The sequence below is a fragment of the Chanodichthys erythropterus genome, chromosome 8 (assembly GCF_024489055.1).
Source record: "Chanodichthys erythropterus isolate Z2021 chromosome 8, ASM2448905v1, whole genome shotgun sequence".
Taxonomy (NCBI): domain Eukaryota; kingdom Metazoa; phylum Chordata; class Actinopteri; order Cypriniformes; family Xenocyprididae; genus Chanodichthys; species Chanodichthys erythropterus.
This window is the reverse complement of record NC_090228.1, coordinates 43,056,976-43,080,817: the sequence shown is the minus strand read 5'-3', so window position 1 is coordinate 43,080,817 and position 23,842 is coordinate 43,056,976. Positions and strand designations below refer to the sequence as shown.

Here is a 23,842-nt window from a genome sequence, read left to right as displayed (position 1 = left end):
GAACTTCCAGATTGCAGTTGGCGTTTTACCTCAGTACAAATGGGGCCAGAATCACCAGGCACAGATGCGGACACCTCTTCCCTCAAGAAGAGTGCCAAACGAGAATGGAGTGTCCCAATATGAAGACGCTCACAGTAAATAACAGAAAAACACAAACCGCGCCCACTGTCTATGCGGGATCCTCTCCCAGACAGAAAACGCCCAGAAATGTGTACACCAAGTGTCAAAAGTTTTTTGATACTTGGCTTTCAGACATCAGCTCACGTGTGATGTTCCCCAAAGTGTTTCATACACAGAGTTGAATTTCCCTTCGAAAGGGAACTCTAGTCTACAACCTCAAATACCCAGAAGTCTTGTGAACACATATAATATTTTTTTATGGCCTTATTTCAGTGACTAACCACACATAAACGTTATTCCTTCAAAAATACAAACTGGTACATACATGTTGCTCACATATTATTCTAGCCTAGTTTGTGCTGAATACAGTGTAAGGACACTTTTTCCATTAATATGTTTATGAACAACTGAAAAAAGCACAGATCTTAGGACCCAAGAAGTCCTCTACTCTTGAGGAAACACCTCAAGTAAAGTGTCAGAGGAAACCTAAAGGATATTTCTGTTCTGTGTTTCTATAGAACTGCTTGTAACATGGATAAAGCAGCTTCTCCAGAACCCAGCTGTGTGTCCTTGAAGAGTGACGCATCCATAATCATCCCCCCTAATCTCACTGGAGCAGTGACCTCTGACCCTGAGTGAGTATAAATATGATGAAAACGTTTACCTAAAAATAATGAGCACACCACAAAAACTGCCAACACACATAAATCCAAGAATATTAATTATGTATTTCTTAACTATGAGAAAGAAAAACAAGTGTAAAAAGATACAAAACAAACAGCTTCTGTGTGAAGGAGCAGTAGTAGGTAAACAAACTTCATGCATCCAGGGCGATGGGGCTCAGTATAGAGTCCAAAACCATTAGTACTATTTGGAAGTATAAGTGCCAGCTACATCTGAAACTAAAATATAAAAAAAATGAATGCTGCAAGGACAATTGATTAGTGAATCATGATATCATACTTTTGCCATGTCATCAACCTTTAATGTGAAGTTTGGGACAGATTGGACATTGTGGGCCCTATTTTAACGATCTAAACGCAAAGTGTAAAGCGCACGGCGCAGGTGCACTCAGGGCGTGTCCAAATCCACATTTGCTATTTTGACGACGGAAAAAAGGTCGGTACGCCGGGGCGCATTTTTTAAATGGGTTGTCCCTATTCTCTTAATGAGGATGAATTAGCAGTGATTGTGTCCGTTATAAGTAGTAATAGGCTGAATTGAAAATAGGTAGCCTAATTCTAATACACGCAATGACTATTCCTCATTACATTTTTATATTTATGTAGCCTACACAATAATATTCTTTTACACTGTAATCCTTTTGTTTTTAATATTTGGCATGTTTGTGTGATGCGCATCCCTGTGTGTAATAAGCAAAGTCAACGCGCACTGTGGACGCGCCCAGAGGCGCAGTTTCTACCAACGCGCTCTAACAAAAGAATATTGCGCCATTGACTTTAGACTTTAGACCAGGTTTGAGTTGGTCTATGGCGCAGTCTATTTTCAGCTCCTTAAAATAGCAATGCACCTGAACACACCTCTTTTTTAGACGCTGAACGGGAAAACGCGAACGCCGCCGGACGCAAACTAGCAAACACACTTGCGCTGCGTCTTGCGTCGCATTGAGCCGAGTGTATTATAGGGCCCTGTATGTTTGAGTTACAACAACTTCCTCTTTCATAGTGAAACATCAAACTTTGTCAGGCTGCCACAGACATGCTGTTCAATGAAAACACAAAATCTTCACAATTTTGCATCACAAAGGTCTTTAGTTAATGCTTTAAAAACCCCATAACTGTCCATTTTCCTGTCGGCGGCACACTGGGTGTATAAGGGGTTAAAGTCTTGACATGCGAAACTCAGAAAAACTGAAGCTGAACATCACATATCTTCAGAAAGATTCTTATGATTTGAATGATGTAAACCATTTTAAGATACAATCAACACAGCAGGTACAATCGGTGTCTTGGTCAGACCACCAACCAACAAATAAACAACGCAAAACTGAAGGAACTCACCCTATGAAGCTTTCCACTCCCAGGAAATTTTGGATTAAGTAGATTTGGATTAAGTGTGATTTCCTTCATTCTAGTGGATTTTTGGGTGGTCTGCTAAAGAAGTGCAATACCTGAACTTATTCTGATTCATGTTCGGCATCATGACTTGTAGGGCCTTCTAGACTTGAGCTGAACATTCAACCATAAAACTATTGTGCCTAAATGGCTGCCTATGTACAACAATAAAGCCTTATTCATAGACTAGTGTTTAAGATTTGACCTAGGTACAGTAGGTTGATTGATATATTGATTAGAATGGTATTAAACTAATTCTTAACTGAAACCTAGCCTATGTTGTGAATAATTGTATTCTTAAGAGCACATGATGATTTATGCTCTGCCAAAAACGACACAAGATTAGTTAGGGAGGGATTATTCTTCATTCAAATCCTCCCACCACATGGTCCATCAGAAACAAATAAAGTGCTTAAACAGTACAACATTTTCAAGCAATAAAACAGATGAAATCATTACAAAAATAACTAAAAATGAGGTATAATCAGTATCAGATGCAGAACAGAAGCTGGGTAAAGTCCTTGTCTATGATCTGTGGGCATGATTATACTGGCCTGTGGCCTTCTTGGAGTAAAGTGACCGGATTTCTGAAATGGAAACCGGGACATTTCCTATTTGAGTGGAATATCACCGAAATCTCATTTGTTATTCTCTATTAATTAATTTTTTTTTTTTAATTGTTGGGGGTTCAACATTTTACATTAATAATTATTATGATTTAATTTTATTATTAAGATTTTTGGTCTGGTTTTATTACAATTCACCAAAAAAAATAAATAAAACAACATAAATATGAGATAAATAAAACAGCATTTAACAAATATTTTTAACATTTATTATTGAATTTAATATTTTCCATTTTCATAAGCTGTTTATATGCCTACTGTAGCCTACAGAAATAACAACTTTTTAAACAACTATTTTTAGCTACTATTTTGCATTTTAGACTCATTTTAAGCACTTAGTGTGTTGCAGGTGTATTGTTATTATTTCATTTATTCATATTTGAGTGTACCTTCACCACATGGTATAGTTAAGACGTGTTTGGAAATCACTGTGTTGTGACTGTTGTGTTTCTGTTTATATGCATGTGAGCATGTAAAAAAAAATAGTAGAATACAGAAAAGATGTAAATAAATAAATACATTTCTAAATTTTTTTTTTCTTTTTTTTATCATAGACAATCATGTGACATTGAATCAGCTAAAAACTGGGAACCAGTCAGCAAACAGCCACATATTGAGGGACATGATGACCGCACATCAGAAGGGAGATCCCACATCTTCCCAAAGAGGTTCTGCCTGCAGAATATATGATTATAGCTATAATGTTATAGCTAAATAGATATACTAAATAGTTTGAGATATAATAGTGTGAGATGTATAGCCTAACCTTTGTGCCAAATCGCAGTTGTCATAATGTGTGCAATAACATCTAAGAAATGTAACTGTAAAATTAGTTAATAGTTTGAGATATATAGTGTAAGTTCTAATAATAATGTTTAATACCGTAGCATTTTTGTATCTTTATTTGCACAAAATTTAGTTTCAAGAATTGAAGAAACACTATAATGTGTTAATGCTTCAGTTACTATGTGTCAGCAATTATTGACAGTAAATCTGGATAAGGGATAGAATATCTCTAAGTGTAACCTTTCATTAGAACCAAAAATTATGACTGTTGTGGTAGATTTTTTCCTACGCACCTGACTTAGTTAAAACCCGGGTGTCCCAAACACCCATAAACCTATACATTTATACTCTACCGGACGTACTTTAATACCTGTTCGAGTCGGCCGACGTCTCGGCCTATTTTGGGGGCCTATCACCTGATACTAAGCTCTTTAGTGCTCCCCACCGGCACTATCACCTGATACTAAGCTCTTTAGTGCTCCCCACCGGCACTATCACCTGATAATAAGCTCTTTAGTGCTCCTCACCACTAAACACTATCACTATAGTATAGAAAGAGTTCTCTAGTGCTTAGTTGTTTGCTGCAGCCTAAAAACCAAACAGACTCCAGTCTATGTCTCAGAATATGCTTTAATCACGGCCGGGAGAGTTCTCATCATTCCAGAGAATCTCTCTCCGAACAAAGGAATACAACAGGTTTTATAGGATTTCAGGTACACTTTACAGTCAGTATGGCATGATCTATTACTCATTATCATCAGTCTCAATATGATTGGTTTAGATTTAAGAAAAACATCTCAGTTCCTCTGTCCCGCTTACTGCCGGAGTAAATTTAGATTAGAACAACTGAATCACAGGATCATCAAAAAATATCACTGGGTTAATAGTTCAGATTACTCAATAGGTCAAAACAACCTCTCAAAGACTATTTTTTATCCCCAGAAGGATGCGGTCTAGCCAGCACAGCAGAATGTTTCTGAATCAGAACACTCAGTCCTAGTGACTGTTTCTCTATTTCTAAGTTAGATTATTATTATTAGGCCTGTAGAAGAAAAGAAATGTTAGTTCATTATTTTTTTAGTTAAAAAATTCCATCACACTGTACATTAAAGCATTCAAGAATAACAGCATTTTATGTGTCGGTGGATCCAAAGGGCCATTTGGAGTCTCCAAGTGACCTTTTTTAGGGAGTGCCTAGACATAAACTCAAATAAACATGTGTAAAACACTCATTTTCTAAGATATTTTTATCAAATTTGAAATAGGGCTTGGTAAGGCTTCATGCTGTGATCCTGGTGTGTTTTCTAGCTAATAGCTGCCATCTGTAGTCATCCACAGGTATCTGTTTACAAAATAATAATAAAAAAAAAAAGTTGGCTGAATATTTTTTTCCATTTTTCATAGTGTTCAAAATTCTATTACTCAATACCACTAAGACGTACAGTGATTCTGACTGTTTAGGAACAAAGAGTGTCACCTTTCAAACGATATCAACACCATGCATATACTCCAAATGGTTCAAGAACAGTATGCAATTTATTTTGGATATGCCTTTTTTCAGGTGTTTTAGGCAAATTTAACAGGAACACTGAACAAAATTATAAAAGCAACATTTTTGTTTTTGTCCCCATTTTTCATGAGCTGAACTCAAAGATCTAAGACTTTTTCTATGTACACAAAAGGCATATTTATCTCAAATATTGTTGACAAATCTGTCTAAATCTGTGTTTGTGAGCACTGCTCCTTTGCCAAGATAATCCATCCACCTCACAGGTGTGGCATATCAAGATGCTGATTAGACAGCATGATTATTGCACAGGTGTGCCTTAGGCTGGCCACAATAAAAGGCCACTCTAAAATGTGCAGTTTTACTGTATGAGGGGTAGTATCTGGTGTGACCAACATTTGCCTCACGCAGTGCAACACATCTCCTTCACATAGAGTTGATCAGGTTGTTGATTGTGGCCGGTGGAATGTTGGTCCACTCCTCTTCAATGGCTGTGCAAAGTTGCTGGATATTGGCAGAAACTGGAACACGCTGTCGTATACGCCAATCCAGAGCATCCCAAACGTGCTCAATGGGTGACATGTCTGGTGAGTATGCTGGCCATGCAAGAACTGGGATGTTTTCAGCTATGTACAGATCCTTGCAACATGGGGCCGTGCATTATCATGCTGCAACATGAGGTGATGGTCTTGGATGAATGGCACAACAATGGGCCTCAGGATCTCGTCACGGTATCTCTGTGCATTCAAAATGCCAGAAATAAAATGCACCTGGTGTTCGTTGTCCATAACATATGCCTGCCCATACCATAACCCCACCGCCACCATAGTACACTTATTGACATTAGCAAACCGCTCACCCACATGACGCCATACACACCATCAAATGTGAGCATTTGCCACTCAAGTCGGTTATGACGACAAACTGCAGTCAGGTCGAGCCCCCGATGAGAAGGACGAGCATGCAGATGAGCTTCCCTGAGATGGTTTCTGACAGTTTGTGCAGAAATTCTTTGGTTATGCAAACTGATTGTTGCAGCAGCTGTCTGGGTGGCTGGTCTCAGATGATGGAGGTGAAGATGCTGGATGTGGAGATCCTGGGCTGGTGTGGTTACATGTCATCTGCGGTTGTGAGGCCGGTTGGATGTACTGCCAAATTCTCTGAAATGCCTTTGGAGACGGCTTATTTTAGAGAAATGAAGATTCAATTCACAAGCAACAGCTCTTGTGGACATTCCTGTAGTCAGCATGCCAATTGCATGCTCCCTGTAAAATTGTGACATCTGTGGCATTGTGCTGTGTGATAAAACTGCACATTTTAGAGTGGCCTTTTATTGTGGCAAGCCTAAGACACACCTGTGCAATAATCATGCTGTCTAATCAGCATCTTGATATGCCACACCTGTGAGGTGGATGGATTATCTCGGCAAAGGAGAAGTGCTCACTAACACAGATTTAGACAGATTTGTGAACAATATTTGAGAAAAATAGGACTTTTGTGTACATAAAAAAAGTCTTAGATCTTTAAATTCAGCTAATGAAAAATGAGGGAAAAAACAAAAGTGTTGCGTTTATAATTTTGTTCAGTGTATAAAAAATAATTTAACAATAATAATTTGAAAGGTCTAAATGCGCTGTCTACCAATACCATTTTTATTAGTTTTATAACAACAACAACCAAAGGCACCCCCCCCCCCCCAAAAGGCCAGACGAAATTACAAATGACATAAATGCCTGGATAAAGTGCAAAGAATAAATATAACTCACTACAATTATAACAGATATCATAAACATAATATAACCGACATATTACTATCTTTAAGTTTTGCTATCATCTAAATGTTGGAGGAAAGGGCCCCAGACCATGGAAAAATTAAGAGACTTTGTTTCATTAAGCCGTATTTCTTCAAGGTTTAAAACAGACACCATCTTAGCCAGCCATTTCTGAAAACATGGGGAAGCAGTGGCTTTCCAATCCCTTAATATAATTCTCTTGGCCACAGCCATGCCCAGCATTAATGCCAGCTGCAAATAATAAGGCTAAATGTGTTGTCAATTCAAATAAAATTTGTGTGTGCTGGGAAAATAATTTACTTTACTGTTGATCTCTCCTGGGGTGGCACAGCAGAGAAACAGCCCTGCAGAGAGTCAAAGACCAGAACAAAACCACCATGAAGAAGAAGTATGAAAGCTTATTTGAGGGAATCAAACTAAAGGAGAATCAAACCCTCCTGAACAGGATCTACACACAGCTCTACATCATAGAGGGAGAGAGAGAAGGAGTGAATGAAGAACATGAGGTTTTACAGATGGAGAAAACAGCTAGAACACAAGACACTCCAATCTACTGCAATGACATCTTTAAACCCTTACATCAATCAAGACCTGAGAAGAAAGACAAAATCAAGACTGTTCTTACTAAAGGCATCGCTGGAATCGGAAAAACTGTCTCTGTGCAGAAGTTCATTCTGGACTGGGCTGAGGGAAAAGCCAATCAGGATGTAGATTTCATGTTTGTGCTTCCATTTCGAGAGTTGAACTTGATTAAAGATCACCAGTACAGTCTTCACAGACTTCTTCTGGACTTTCACCCTGAACTTCAAGATCTGGACTCAAAGATTTATGAGGAATGTAAAGTTGTGTTCATCTTTGATGGTCTGGATGAAAGCAGAATAACACTGATATTTTCAGATGATGAGAAAGTTCCTGATGTGACTGAGACTTCACCAGTGGGTGTGTTGATGTCAAACCTCATTAAGGGAGAGCTGCTTCCCTCTGCTCTCATTTGGATCACATCCAGACCAGCAGCAGCCAATCAGATCCCCTCCAAATACATCAACCGTGTGACAGAAATTCAGGGATTCAATGATCCTCAGAAGGAGGAATATTTCAGGAAGAGAATCTGTGATGAACATCAAGCCAGCAGAATCATCTCACACATTAGAAGATCAAGAAGCCTCGACATCATGTGTCACATACCCGTCTTCTGCTGGATCTCAGCCACTGTGCTTCAAAATCTCCTGAAACTAGATGACAATGCAGAAATCCCTCAAACTCTGACTGAAATGTACATCCACTTCCTGCTGACTCAGATCAACATGAAGAATCAGAAGTATGATGAGATTAATCCAAAGAAACTCCTGAGGTCCAATGGAGACGTGATTTTGAAACTTGCTGAACTGGCTTTCAATCAGCTAATGAAAGGCAATGTGATGTTCTATGAGGAGGACCTGATTGAGAGTGACATAGATGTCACTGATGCCTCTGTGTATTCTGGGATTTGCACTGAGATCTTTAAGAAAGAATCAGTAATTCATCAGAGAAAAGTCTACAGCTTCATTCATCTGAGCTTTCAGGAGTTTCTATCTGCTTTATATGTGTTTTACTGCCATGTTTTCAACCATACAAAACCACTGAGGTTGTTTCTCAATATGAGACATGTGTCACCAAGTTGGAGAATCTCTCTGTGTGAGCTACTAACATCAGTAGTTGATAAATCCTTACAGAGTGAAAATGGACACCTGGACCTTTTCCTGCAGTTCCTGCTGGGCATCTCACTGGAGTCCAATCAGAGACTCTTACAGGGTCTACTGTGGCATACAGAAAGCACTGCTGATACCATCAAGAGAATCACACGGTACATTAAAGACAAATTCAGGGGTGGTGAAGATTATGGTTACATGAGAGATGAACGTATCTCTGCTGACAGATGCATCAATCTGTTTCTCTGTCTGTTGGAAATGAAAGATCTGACTCTGTACAGAGATATTCAGGAGCCTGTGAAATCAGAGAAACACTCAATGAATCAACTCTCTACATCTCATTGCTCACCAATAGCCTACATGCTTCAGGTATCAGAGGAGGTGCTGGATATGTTTGATATGAAGAAATATAACAAATTAGATGAGGGCAGAAGGAGACTGATACCAGCTGTGGAGAACTACAGTAAAGCTCTGTGAGTATTATTATAATTTTTTTTTTTTTTTTTTTTTTTTTTGTGACTGGAGATGATGCTTGATGTGTCTGTTTTGAGACAAAGTAACATTGTAATTCCTCTATCAAATTATAAAATAAAATATAAAACTTTGACATGATAATAATGTAAAAGGAAAGCAGAAGTTGATTTTAACAGTTCTAATAGGTTTCTCATACAATCAGTGCTCAGGCCCTAACAAAACTACCTAAAACTAAAATGTTCAAATACATTTGAAAATAATATTAATATAAAAATGAAATGAAGATCAAAAAAATTGAAAATGCAAAATGATAATAAACTTGGTCTAAATGTGGTGTGATTTCAAAGTACATTTTAAATGTTTGGTGTGCTAGAACAATTAACACGTTCTCATGTTGTGTTCGTGTATTTCATCTCACTGTTTCTGCAGAATGAAGAGAGATGATGTGATCAGGCCATTGACCTGCACTGACTCCTACTTTCAGACCCTCATCAAGAAGCAGGACACAGAAGCCCTGCAGAGAGTCAAAGACCAGCACAAAACCAGCATGAAGAACAAGTATGAGAGCTTATTTGAGGGAGTGAAACTAGAAGAGTATCAAACTTTCCTGAACAGGATCTGCATCATAGAGGGAGAGAGTGAAGTTGTTAATGAAGAACATGAGGTTTTACAGATGGAGAAAACAGCTAAAACACAACACTCACAAGACACTCCAATCTACTGCAATGACATATTTAAACCCTTACATCAATCAGGCCCTGAGGAGAAAGACCAAATCAAGACTGTTCTTACTAAAGGCATCGCTGGAATCGGAAAAACTGTCTCAGTGCAGAAGTTCATTCTGGACTGGGCAGAGGGAAAAGCCAATCAGGATGTAGATTTCATGTTTGTGCTTCCATTTCGAGAGCTCAACTTGATTAAAGATCACCAGTACAGTCTTCACAGACTTCTTCTGGACTTTCACCCTGAACTTCAAGATCTGGACTCAAAGATTTATGAGGAGTGTAAAGTTGTGTTCATCTTTGATGGTCTGGATGAAAGTAGAATTACACTAATGTTTTCAGACAGTGCAAAAGTTTCTGATGTAACCGAATCTTCATCAGTGGGTGTGTTGATATCAAACCTCATGAAAGGAGAGCTGCTTCCCTCTTCTCTAATCTGGATCACATCCAGACCAGCAGCAGCCAATCAGATCCCCTCAAAATACATCAACCGCCTGACAGAAATTCAGGGATTCAATGATCCTCAGAAGGAGGAATATTTCAGAAAGAGAATCAGTGATGAGCATCAAGCCAGCAGAATCATCTCACATGTTAAAAGATCAAGAAGCCTCGACATCATGTGTCGCATACCCATCTTCTGCTGGATCTCAGCCACTGTGCTTCAAAATCTCCTGAAACTAGATGACAATGCAGAAATCCCTCAGACTCTGACTGAAATGTACATCCACTTCCTGCTGACTCAGATCAACATGAAGAATCAGAAGTATGAAGAGAGAGATCCAGAGAAACTCCTAAAGTCCAACAGAGACATGATTGTGAAACTTGGTGAACTGGCTTTCAATCAGTTGATGAAGGGCAATGTGATGTTCTATGAGGAGGACCTGATTGAGAGCAGCATAGATGTCTCATTGTATTCCGGGATTTGCACTGAGATCTTCAAGGAGGAATCTGTGATTCATCAGAGGAAAGTCTACAGCTTTATACATCTGAGCTTTCAGGAGTTTCTTGCTGCTTTATATCTGTTTCTCTGCCATGTCATCGACAATACAAAACCATTGAAGTTGTTTCTGAATCATTGGTCGAACCACTGTCTATCCGAAGGAAACTGCCTGAATGATCTACTAACATCAGCAGTTGATAAATCTTTACAGAGTGAAAATGGACACCTGGTTCTTTTCCTGCGATTTCTGCTGGGTGTCTCACTGGAGTCCAATCAGAGACTCTTACAGGACATACTGAGGCAAACAGAAAACAGCTCAGAGACCATCAGAATTATCACAAAGTACATTAAAAGACACATTAAGGGTCATAAACTTCTCTCTGCTGACAGTAGCATCAGTTTGTTCCTCTGTCTGTTGGAAATGAAGGATCAGACTCTGTACAAAGAGATTCAGGAGACTGTGAAATCAGAGAATCACTCAGTGAATCAACTCACTCCGTCTTATTGCTCAACAGTAGCCTACATGTTTCAGATATCAGAGAAGGTACTGGATGAATTTAATCTGAAGAAATTTAACACATCAGATGAGGGTAAAAAGAGACTGATACCAGTTGTGCTGAACTGCAGGAAAGCTCTGTGAGTATTAATTTATAGGATTGGAGATAAAACTGAATGTGTCTGTTTTGTTTATTAACAGTAACACTGTAATTCCACTATTAAATCATAACACTGTTTTCATTGATGACAATAATGTAATAGGAAATCAGAAGCCTAGAAGGGATATCAGTGCTTCTCACTTATAGCTTTTACTCGGGCGGGCTGCCCAGATATATTACCAGTCACCCAAGTATATTTGGAGATACATTTTTATCCTCATACTTGTATCTGCCAGAGATAATAAAACCACCCGCGATCAATTAACCTACACGTTTTGTACCTCTTCGTACTGTGTGCACAAGAACGGTTTACTAACACTGACATTACCACGTGCTCTGCAGAGATAAGTGGATATTTCACAAAGACAGGGCTTGGCAGTGTAGGCGCTTCTGTGTGTGAACTGGAAAATGTATTTAGGAGCATGTGTGCAAATAAAGCAGTTTCCCTCTGGGAGAGTTTTCTTAAATTTAATGTCATAAAAAGTATTCAATACATTAAATGGTAAAACAAACATCTTAATGATCATTTTAAGACGTTTTATATTTTGGAGATGGTAGAACATTTCTGACAGCCTATTGATTATTAAACTTCAACAGGCTATGATTTCATTTAAAAAAAGTGCGCTATACATTGCAGCGGCACTGTTGCATGTTCTACAGGCTCGCGCAACAGCGCTTAAAAGTGATTCTAAATCAATGGATAGCTCACATTTATGCCAAGTGATTTGCTAATGAACTCGAGTTGATGAATTATGACAATGTCAATTTTATGGCCTTTATATAATGTTTTAGAAGGTTGTAAGAATGCATATTTTATCTCTCTCATCTGAAGGATCAGCCTGCAGTAGTATAGACATTTCAAAATAAGAGTTCTGGTGTATTTCGGCCTTGTTTATAATTAAAAGTCAAACGTTACGTTTTTTTCTTCTGGCCATTATTGGTATTTTGGTTACATAATAAATTTTATTTAATTGTTTTCCATTTAATTCATAGTAAATTATTGTAGTCTCTGGCTGGGATGCCCCCCCAGTATGTAGGCTAATTAAATGTAATTGTAGCCTTATGTAATTAAAATTAATTTAAATTTTTTGGTGCCGTGGGAAATAGGAGGATTATGCATCTGACTACCACCACAAATATTTCAAACCCATGGGAGGCACTGGATATTCAAAATGAAAACTCAGTCATACACTCACCCTCATGTTGTTTTAAAAAGAAACACTTCTGTGGAAGATATTTTGAAGACATTTAATAACCAAACAGTTTAGCTTTGTTCTGGATAGACCTCCATTGTATGTTTTTATTATTATTTTTAATTAACCTTATTATTAAAGTAATAATATAAAACTATGTTCTCAGTGCACTACAAATAAACTGGTTTCATACCTTTTATTTGCCTTTAAACTCTGCAGGACAGCAACACTCCAGGACCGACTTTGCCTATCCCTGTCCTAGTGATGGGGAGTCGACTCCAAAAGAGTCGATTCCTCGACTCTGAATAGCCCCAGAGTCGGGGCCGACTCCAGCACAGGAATCGACTCTCGGTGTCGACTCTGTTGTTGTGTCTGGAATCGCTCACTTGTTTAATGATTCTCGAATCCATAGCCTACATAATGCATGGCAGTTAAGTGCATAATGTCTATGGTTAAGTGCACTAAGCAAGGATTAAACGAAATGAAGCAAGGAATTCGGACACTGACAAATCTCGTCAGAGAGCTGTCGCAGAAACTTTGTCACATACATTTATATAGCTTACTTTAGAAATAGATAACTGTCATAGAGAGTTTGTAATTATACATACCTCTGTGTCAGCTTTAGTAGGCTTACTGATGGCAGCTTTTATTATTGCAATAAAACGATTTGATTTTCCATAGTTAACCATGTTCACTAAACTAACCATACATAAAAAATAATTAAAAAAACTCACATCAATAATAAACACATTAATAAGTGTACATTATTGTGTGCATGTATTGTATTAATTTTAGTAACTTTAACTCTCGTGTCCAAGCACTTTTAAGATTAATTATTGTGTGCGTTTAGCGCCATCCCCTGACCATTATAATGAGATTAATTCATTAAAGAATCCCTGCTTTCTCATTTATTTAATTCTGACACAATATTCGACCACAGATGTTTTTCATGACTTTTCTCTCTGTAAAATTAGGTATCGGCAATTAGCAATGTTGATAGGCTACTCATCAAGTCATCTCTAAATTGGACTAATTTGGACAGTTTCGCTAAACATGTGTTGTTTTAATGAGGGGATTTTAAGGCTTCATGTCAGGGAAAAATAAATAAAGTGTGTAAGGACTGCCATCTTGGCTTATTTATGACCGTTTTGATGTACACTAAATGGAGTCGAGGAGTCGATTCCATCGACTCCAACAGAGGGAGTCGGAGTCAACTCCAAAAAACCTGGAATCGAACACCCCTACCCTGTCCTAAGAGATTTCTTATCCTATAATGTAGGCAAAACCACACATCAATGAAAGGATTAAACTCTAAACCATCAAGAGTGTAAAAAATAGCCAGTCCTAGACTTCTGGCGGCTCTAAGCAAAACATTTAAGTGGCCCCTGTCAGTGTGTTCATAAAAACCCCAAAATGACCCTGCCCTCAAACTTTTCAGCCCATGACCCCCAAAATAACGATACCAGTGACTCACGACACACATTGTGTGCAATGGTGCAAACACACTTACGCCTCTTTCACACATACTCTGTTTGCAGTGCGTATACAAGGCGTATTTAATTCTGTGCCCATATTAACGGATTAGAGCATTCACACTGCACACGGATGCAGTCTGGCAGTGCGTTCCAGGAGCGGTGCGTCTGGAGCAGTGCAGCGGTCATTTACATTTATTTTTGCTACACTGCACCGCGCTGAATTAAAACGATAGAAAACAAAAAGGTTCTATCTACAAAGCTGCACTCTAACTTGGCTCTATAAGGTTCTATCTGCGTGAGCCAATCAGCACTTCGAATGCACACACGCGGACCAATCAGGATCACTGTTCTTTGTCATGTCGGCACGATAGTGGGAGTTATCGCTTGAAAATGCTAAATCGGTGAAGAGAAAACTAAATTTCACACAACGCAATGTTTATTAGAAACCTCATGATGGACTATTTTATTTATGATCTTGTCAATGACAGCAGCCCAAATTCCAGGGATTTACAGTCTTTTTGTGTGTTTTGTTGTATCTGATTGCTGAGGAGTTACTTTCAGTTAGACCATGCTAACGTTAGCCAGCAGCGCTATTAAGAGGATAGATTTGGGTTTTGCTGTCTATATGCTTAATTTCCAGTCATGTCATTTAGGACTGGGTTTCAAATCAAATTTCAAGAATCGATTAGATTCCGATTCTCAAGATCTTGAATCGGTTATCATTATTCGATTCGAAACGATCTGATCCAATCCGATCTTCAAAATTTAGATAAGTGTTTTTGAAGAAAGCATTTTTTTCCAGCTGTTACCTGAATTACAGGTCTGTAGTTATGCAACATATTGATACTATTATTATAGACATTCAACTGCAAATTAATGGAGTATTGATGGTTGTAAAGAACAATCCCCCTTCCAGAGTGTTGATACAACTGCTTTCACAAACTTGCACTGGTGTAGACGACAGAGGACGCACAGGTATATCAGCAGCAGTAGACCAATTATTTAGACGCGAACCTGATGTATTATTAAAAATGACATTAAGAATTGACAGTAAGATGCAAATGCACCTTTATTTTTTATTTTAATGATCAACATTTAGAACACATTTGTCACGGGTAAAGAAGGCTGGATACAGTTGCAAGTTAATATCTCTTTATTAGAGCTTCAAGCCAGATGATGGTAGACAAACAAACACACACAGTAGCAACACAGACAGCAGGAGAGGGGTAACACAGGGACTTCGATGAGTGGTGAATGTCCGTGGTGAATGGTGATCCGAGAGGTGAGTCCGTGTGTCCGTGTGATGATCCGTGAACGTAATCCAGAACGAGTAATCCAATGAAACAGACAGGAACCAGGAAACAGCGACGAGAAATCCAATCCAGGAACATACAACACGAGAAAACACCGGGACAAACACCAGGACTCCAAACAACGATCTGACAAACATGAGACGAAAGACAAGGCGTTAAATAGGCAGGTTGTAATGATCCACAGCTGCCGCTGATCAGTAATCAGCGCCGACGCCCACACAGAACAATCAAGTGACACACCCAAAAACCTTCACACAGACAACAGTATGAGACAGCGGATTAGTGAACCGTGACAGTACCCCCCCCTCCTAGGAACGCCTCACAGCGTTCCCAGAACTCCCTACCTGTTGATTGTAATCATCAATAAGGGAGTGATCCAGAATGTCCCTAGCAGGAACCCAACTTCTCTCCGTGTCCCCTCCGCCTAGAGTCCAGAATACGATTGACCGAATAGGTTGGTTCCCCGTCTACGAGTCGTGGCGGTGGAGGAACCGGAGTAGGCAGATTAAGATGAGAATGGAAAACAGGTTTAATTTTGGACACATGGAAGGCGGGATGAATTCTCCTGTATGCCGGAGTCAATTTGAGGCGGACTGCCACTGGACTAATAATTTTAGTGACAGTAAACGGGCCGATGAATTTTGGAACAAGCTTATTGGCAACGGAACGGAGCGGAATGTTCTTAGTAGAAAGCCACACTTTTTGACCCACGACGTATACGGGAAGCTTCGACCGGTGGCGATCAGTCTTAGCCTTGGTACGCGCCCTCATTTGCAGCAGAGTCTCGCGGGCTCTGTTCCAAGTGCGGCGGCACCTCTGGATGAAGGCGTGAGCGGAGGGGACCGCGACTTCGGATTCCAGACTGGGAAACACAGGTGGCTGGTAACCTAGACTACATTCAAACGGAGAAAGGCCCGTAGAAGACACTGGCAGCGAATTGTGAGTGTACTCAATCATAGAGAGTTGTTGACTCCAGGAGGAAGGATTCTTGGACGCCAAACATCGCAAAATTCGCTCTAAATCCTGGTTGGCTCTCTCAGTCTGACCATTGGTCTGGGGATGGAACCCAGAGGGAAGACTAACCGTCGCCCCCAGTAACTTACAAAACTTCTGCCAGATTTGGACACAAATTGGTACAAATTGTGATCAATGACCGTAACCGCTGTCTCACTAGTAGAAGGTAATTTGGCTAAGGGTATAAAATGGGTCGCCTTCGAGAATCGGTCCACAACGGTCAAAACAACCGTGTACCCTTGGGAGGGCGGTTACAAAATCTAGCACGATATGGGACCAGGGTCTCGAAGGGACAGACAGAGGTTGGAGTAACCCATCTGGAGGGAGGTTGGAAGTCTTACCATTGGCACAAACTGAGCAAGCCAAAACAAAACTGCGAATATCACGAGCCATAGCTGGCCACCAGAATCGTTGCTTGACCAAAAATCTGTTTCGATTGACCCCTGGATGACAAGCCACATTGGAACAATGACCCCACTTGATAACGCAAGACCTTAACCCCTCCGGCACAAACAAATGGTTCGCATGGGTGCATCTTGTTGTCTGAGGGAGACCGCTGGGAAAGAACTGCGCCTACCCCCACCTCTGACGCATCGACCTCCACCACGAACTGACGCGATGGATCAGGGGCAATCAGAATGGGGGCCAAAACGAAGCGGCCCTTCAGTTTGGCAAATGCAGCCTCGGCTGCATCTGACCACCTGAAGGTCGTTCTGGGGGAGGTCAAGGCAGTCAGAGGCGCGGCTAGTTGGCTGAAATTGCGAATAAAACACCGGTAAAAATTAGCGAACCCCAGAAACCGCTGTAGGGCCTTACGGGAATCTGGATTTGGCCAATCCACCACAGCCTTAACCTTGTCGGGATCCATGCGAATTCCCTCAGACGAGACGATGTACCCTAGAAAAGAAACAGACTGTGCATGAAATTCGCATTTCTCCGCCTTGACAAAAAGCCCATTCTCTAGCAGCCGCTGAAGCACTCGTCTGACGTGTTGAACATGCTCCTGGAGATACAACGAAAAAATCAATATGTCATCCAGGTAGACATATATGAACGGATCAACCATGTCTCTCAACACGTCATTGACGAGTGCCTGGAAGACCGCAGGCGAGTTGGACAGCCCGAAGGGCATGACCAAGTATTCAAAGTGGGGTAGATCCAGCGCATAGATTTCTTGGTGGAATACGATCGGCCAGCCCATGCAGGAACACATCCCACTGCGCCTCCTCGTTCCACCGACACTCCGCCGCGAGGGTGCGGAACTGGATCACATAGTCGGCGACCGTGCGGTTGCCTTGCTTAAGGGCGGTGAGTTGACTGGCGGCCTCCTTCCCCGCAACCGCACGGTCGAACACCCTACTCATCTCGGCGGAGAGTGCCGGGAACGAGGAGCAGCATGGGTCTTGGTTCTCCCACACCGCCATTCCCCAAAGCGCCGCCTTCCCTGTCAGGAGGGTTAGTACAAACGCTACCTTTGATTCGTCCTTCTCGAAGGTGCGTGGCTGTAGGGCAAAGTGAAGAGAACACTTGTTAAGAAACGCTCGACAAAAATCTGGCTCACCAGCGTAACTCTGAGGAATGGGAAGGCGGGGCTCCGGCAGATCCCTCCGTTCCGGTGATGGTGGGGGAACAGGCGGTGGGGCTGGCACAGTGGGAGTGCGAAGTTGTTGCATCTGCTGAGAGAGCTCGGACACCTGTGTTACCAGCGCCTGAACCGCACGTCCGGTGGAAGAGATGCTCTCCTGCTGCTGATCCATGCGGGAAATACTGTGATTGATGAACTCCGTGAAAGCTGCTGAACTTGCTGCATCCACGGTTGGTCAGATCGTTCTGTCACGGGTAAAGAAGGCTGGATACAGTTGCAAGTTAATATCTCTTTATTAGAGCTTCACGCCAGATGATGGTAGACAAACAAACACACACAGTAGCAACACAGACAGCAGGAGAGGGGTAACACAGGGACTTCGATGAACGATGAATGTCCGTGGTGAATGGTGATCCGAGAGGTGAGTCTGTGTGATGATCCGTGAATGTAATCCAGAACGAGTAATCCAATGAAACAGACAGGAACCAGGAAACAGCGACGAAAAATCCAATCCGGGAACATACAACAAGAGAAAACAACGGGACAAACACCAGGACTCCAAACAACGATCTGACAAACATGAGACGAAAGACAAGGCGTTAAATAGGCAGGTTGTAATGATCCACAGCTGCCGTTGGTCAGTAATCAGTGGCGACGCCCACACAGAACAATCAAGTGACACACCCAAAAACCTTTACACAGACAACAGTATGAGACAGCGGATTAGTGAACCGTGACAACATTTGGTAACTGGCTTCACAGTAAACAGACAACATTACACAGAATGTAAATACAATTTGAACTTACAAAACCTTTAGAAAACACAACTGTGTCACAGTTTCGTGTAAAACCTTCAAGTAATCCAGGTATAAGACATAAAATTGCCTTTAAAGTGTATTTGTGTAAACTGGTCATTTTAAACTAAAATAGCAGATAAAAATAAATAACAACTGGAAAAGGCCTTGCCTATTAAAGTGAAAATAAAAATAAACTGGAAATTAAACTTGTCTTAACCCAGAGTGTGAAGTGCCATCACTCAGGAATGGAAAGATTCTTCTGCAGGAACAGTAGCTCATTGACATGCCCAGGGGTAAGGCAACTTCTTTTGGCAGTAATGATATCACCTAGAGTCGAAAAAACCCTCTCAGATGTGACGCTGGTTCCTGGGACACAGAGAGCTTTGCCATGCGAGCCAAAAGAGGATACTCCTTTTCATTCTCCCGCCACCAGATGAGAGGATTGTCCTGCAGTCCCGCAGGTCTCCTTGCCCTGTACCTTTTGATCTCGTCTTCTGCCTCTGCCGCTTTAGTTTTCTGTGGTCCTACTTCCTGTTGTGGTCTGTAGGCTTCCCCAAGGAGAGACTCCAAAGCACTGGATTGCTTGAATTGCTTGGGTGCCGGAGGTTGGGGTTCCACCTCTTCCTCCACTCCATCAACTTCATCAGCATCAGCATCTTGCTGTGTAAGAAAAGAGAGAGAGAATTTGTATTTTATGGAGGTGTGTGTGAGTGAAAGAGAGAGTGGACTTTTTCCACTGAGTTTCTTTTTAAAATGATTACTTACACTATATGCATCTTCCTCCATCCCACACACTGCTTCAGTCTGGTGTTTGGAGAAGGTCCTGTCTCGCTCCTCCTCATTCAGGAATGGCAGAGCTTTGAAACGTGGATCAATAGCTGAAGCTACGTACAGCATGTCCTTCGGGTTTACATACCTGGAATTTAAATTTCACACATTTTGATCAATTTATCCCCCCTTAGGAGGACAATAATGTCTTTAATGAAGTTTCCTTATATATATATATATATATATATATATATATATATATATATATATATATATATATATATATATATACAGTAAAATAGTCTCATATCTCTTACTCACTCACACACTCACTCACTCACACAATCACTCACTCACACACGCACTCACACACACACTCTCTTACACACACTCTCACACACACTCACTCACTCACACACTCACTCACACACACACACACTCACTCACACACTCACTCACTCACACACACACTCACTCTCACACACACTCACTCACTCACACACACACACACACACACACACACACACACACACACACACACACACACACACACACACACACAGAGGCCTACCTTGTGCTTAAGTTTTTCTTGATCTCATCCTTCGTGTCCTTAACAACTCTGGAGTCTTCTGGGAGACTGGTCATCTCTTTCAGCAGCAGAGCATGCAGAGGTGCTATCACTGAGAGAGTTTGGCACTTTTCTTCTGACATCACTTGAGTGGCTGTCTTCATTGGCTTTAGAGCTCTGACCACATCTTCTGCATCTGTTATGTCCTCTTCCTTCAGGCTGCAAAGATCCTTTTCATTTCTCCGCACATCAGGTGAGAGCAGAGCGGCAGAGATCGCGGGTTACTGCTCTAAAAAGCGCTCAAGCATTTCTAGTGCACTGTTCCAATGAGTCACCACATCAATTTTGAGCTTGTGTGCATTCAGCTGCAGTGGCTTCTGCTTTTCTTGGAGGATACGGGTGGCCGTTGTACTGCGATGAAAGAACTTTGCGATGTGCCTTACTCTCCCAAGAAGGCGTGCAACATTCGGCAGTTTGAAGTGTGCTGTCACACTCATGTAAGATTCCGTAGCTACGGATGTCCAGGTGTCACTCGTAATGCCCACCCTCTCTGCGGTCTTAAGCTTACACATTACACCATCTTTTACTGGTACATGTTGGGGATCACTTCTTCAGATGTTTGCGAGACACAATGACAAAATTTGGTTCCATTACCTTCATTAGCCGCCTGAATCCCACATTCTCAACAACAGAATACAGGCGCATATCTTTGCAAATGAAGCCCGCAATCGCCTCAGTTATTTTGACAGAGCGTGCAGAATTAGTTGGCAGTTGTAGAGTTTGTTTCAGTGTCATCTGTTGCGGTCCGGTGGCGGGCTTGGATATGATGTCTTGATGATGTCGCATCATGTGGTTCCTGAGATTAGTAGTATTTCCACAATACTTCACCTCCATTTGGCAGGCTTTGCAAATTGCTTTGCTTTTATCAAGCTCGTTCTCTTTATTGCTTCTGAAACCGAAATGTTGCCAGATCGCCGCTTTTAGCGTTTCTGGAGTTTTCAAAGCTGCCATGTTCGTTGTTTTAATGTCCTTCCACCTTGCGTGCATGCGTGAATTCAATGACGCGGCAAATTAAAATTCACAGAGAAAATGTAGGCCTATTATTAAATCGATCCTCTGAGTTACGGATCGATCTTTAGAAATTAATATGAAAATCGATTCATAATTGGTGAATCGATTTTTTTCAACACAGCCCTAATGTCATTGTCGTACTAGGGAAAGATATGTATATATTAGGTTACGTTTTAACCTTGATCCATCCTGTGTACTTGTACTGAGCTGTATGTACTATGTAGCTATAAAGCTATACAATATGGCACACTGGATTAAAGTTAAATTAAAGTTGTTAAATTTTACATTGTTGGTAAAAATGTAGTTGTTGCATAGTTGAAGTAATTTAAATATTTTAAATGTGAAATATTTTTAATATATAGTCAGTGAAACATTTTTCAATGTTTATTAATAACTTTTTTTAAACACCTTTGCTGAAGCATTATCTGTTTTCTTGCAGTTTTTTAGTCTTAAAATGTCTTACATTTTACAATATTAAGGCTTAAAGGTCAAATACTCAACAATTTAATTGATGGGGTCTTAATTACGACAATAAACATCATAATGTTATTTCAGCATTATTGATGTCTAAAGAAAGCCATTGTACATGTCCCACTTTCGGTGGAATAAAGTCCTGTCAGATGTATTACAGTAGCTGCTTTCTGTCTAAACAAAAGGAAACTTAAACTTAAATGGTTCCTGCAATAATGTGTTAAATTACCCACCATATTCCTACCTAAATTTAACATCTGCACTGGACAAAATATTTAACACTGCCATTTATACTTAATTTATGCTTAATTCTTAACAAGAAAAAAATATTCATTTAAAATATGAAATAAATGTCATTAAAAACATTAAGTTGAACTTTCTCATGCATGTCAACACATTGTTACAACAATAATTTTGTTTTAAAACAAATTATAAGTAAACTGTTTGTGTTTCTTGAAAATTGCTTCAATATTTTTTTTTTCTTTTGCACATAGAACCTTATTATTCCAAGCGAAAAGTGTTTTTTTTTTTTTTTTTAGAATTAGAAGGTTCTATCTGCATTTGAGCCATTCCAAAATTCCCTATTTACAAGTTTGAGAGGATTTTGATATTGTACATTTAGAATACATTTAGGGTCCCTTGTCATTTTCATGTTTGAAAGAAACTTGTTCCCCATATAGTTTTTGCTATATGGAATGCAAAAACTTTGAAGCTCAGTATCTCAAAACTGCTCAGAACGCAGATAGAACCTTATAATTCCAAGGGGACGATATGCCGCGTTTGCAGTGCACAACTGATCCATGGCTGTTTATCACAAACACAACATTTACTTATTTTTATTTCAGATCCAAAAGTTGTTGTTGTTCATGGCTTGTCAGAATTGCAATTCTCTTTGTATACTACATTATATTTCATAGATGTCATGTTTAAACACACTACATTTTATTCAATTCATTACTTTATATAAAGTAATACTTTTGATTTATATATAGATTTGTATATTTTTTGTACTTGCACACACAAGTGGCAAAACATTTAAACATAAGTTTTGTTAAAATCACAAACATTTTAAATTAAAACTTAAAATAGACAAAAACAGACAATTCTCATCTTTTCTTTCCATTTAAAAGAACTTTGTTTTTCCACTTCCACAAAGGGTCGAGTGCTATCCATTATGTCTCCTGACGGTGGTGCTTCTCCGCTCTCCTCCGCTGGCCTCCCTGCGTTGTCTTTGGTCGATATTAACCAACATTTCATTTTGACAAAAATAATATCCAAAACATAAAGAATTACCTACGTGCATATGTCTGAATGTTTAACATGGTGCTGTAAATCGACCTGCTTCAACTGATGCTGTTGCTAATATGTCGTTAATCTGTCGTTATCACCTCAGGTCACAGTCGAGGGGAAGGAAAATTTAAAGGTCGATGGCTTTTTTTTATTTGCATGGTTTTTGTTTTTAATTTAATTAATATTTTTAGTATTTTGTTACAATTATTCATAAAGTATGCTATTTCTAATCGTTACATTTTTAAAAATTTTTGGTTCTGGAAATCATCTTCCGACCCCCACTTTCGGTACCACTCTCTTAATCTGTTCTTTCAGAGCAGTTTTACTTTCAACAAACAACAGTGACTTGAAACAGTAATTGTAATGAATCGTCACGTGAGTTGGGATCCATCAGCAAGCTTTTATTAACAGAATGCGTGGTACAAACAGGCAGGGTCAAACAGGGGCAAAAAGGTGTAACAAGGGGTCAGGCAGAAACGTGGTCGAGGTGCAGGCGGATATCAATCACAGTCCAGGCAAACAATAAACAGTCCAAAGGGCAGGCAGCAGAGAATCGTAAACAAGAATCAAACAGGTTATGCAACAGGCAGACAATCAGTATAGAAAATGCTCAGAAATGTACACCGTGGCAATACAAGACCTCACAATGAGGGTGAGTTTGAGTGTGGCTTAAGTAGTCCAGGTAATGCAGTACAGCTGGGTGTGGTAATTAGTCCAAGTTACGGGGCAGATGGGAAATGTAGTGCGTGTGTAAGTGTGAATGTATGCGTGAGTGTTAGTACTCTGGAGAGGGTGCCCTCCGATGGCCAGATGAGGGAATCACAGAGTTTGTCTCTGTGACAGTAATACAATTAAAAAATAATAAGACAAATACAAACAATAGGACAAATACAATGGGAAAAAGTTACAA

At 40.1% G+C, this 23,842-nt stretch overlaps 1 protein-coding gene across 1 annotated transcript in view; it reads left to right on the top strand.

The window, feature by feature from the left end:
- LOC137024989 (NACHT, LRR and PYD domains-containing protein 3-like) overlaps positions 1-23,842 on the top strand; it is a 54,900-nt gene that overhangs the window by 12,132 nt on the left and 18,926 nt on the right. Inside the window, exons 5-9 of the mRNA XM_067392976.1 lie at positions 639-755; positions 2,537-2,583; positions 7,244-8,534; positions 10,061-10,071; positions 10,893-11,367. Of these exons, the coding sequence (XP_067249077.1) occupies positions 639-755; positions 2,537-2,583; positions 7,244-8,534; positions 10,061-10,071; positions 10,893-11,367 (1,941 nt within the window). The remainder of the gene's footprint in view (positions 1-638; positions 756-2,536; positions 2,584-7,243; positions 8,535-10,060; positions 10,072-10,892; positions 11,368-23,842) is intronic.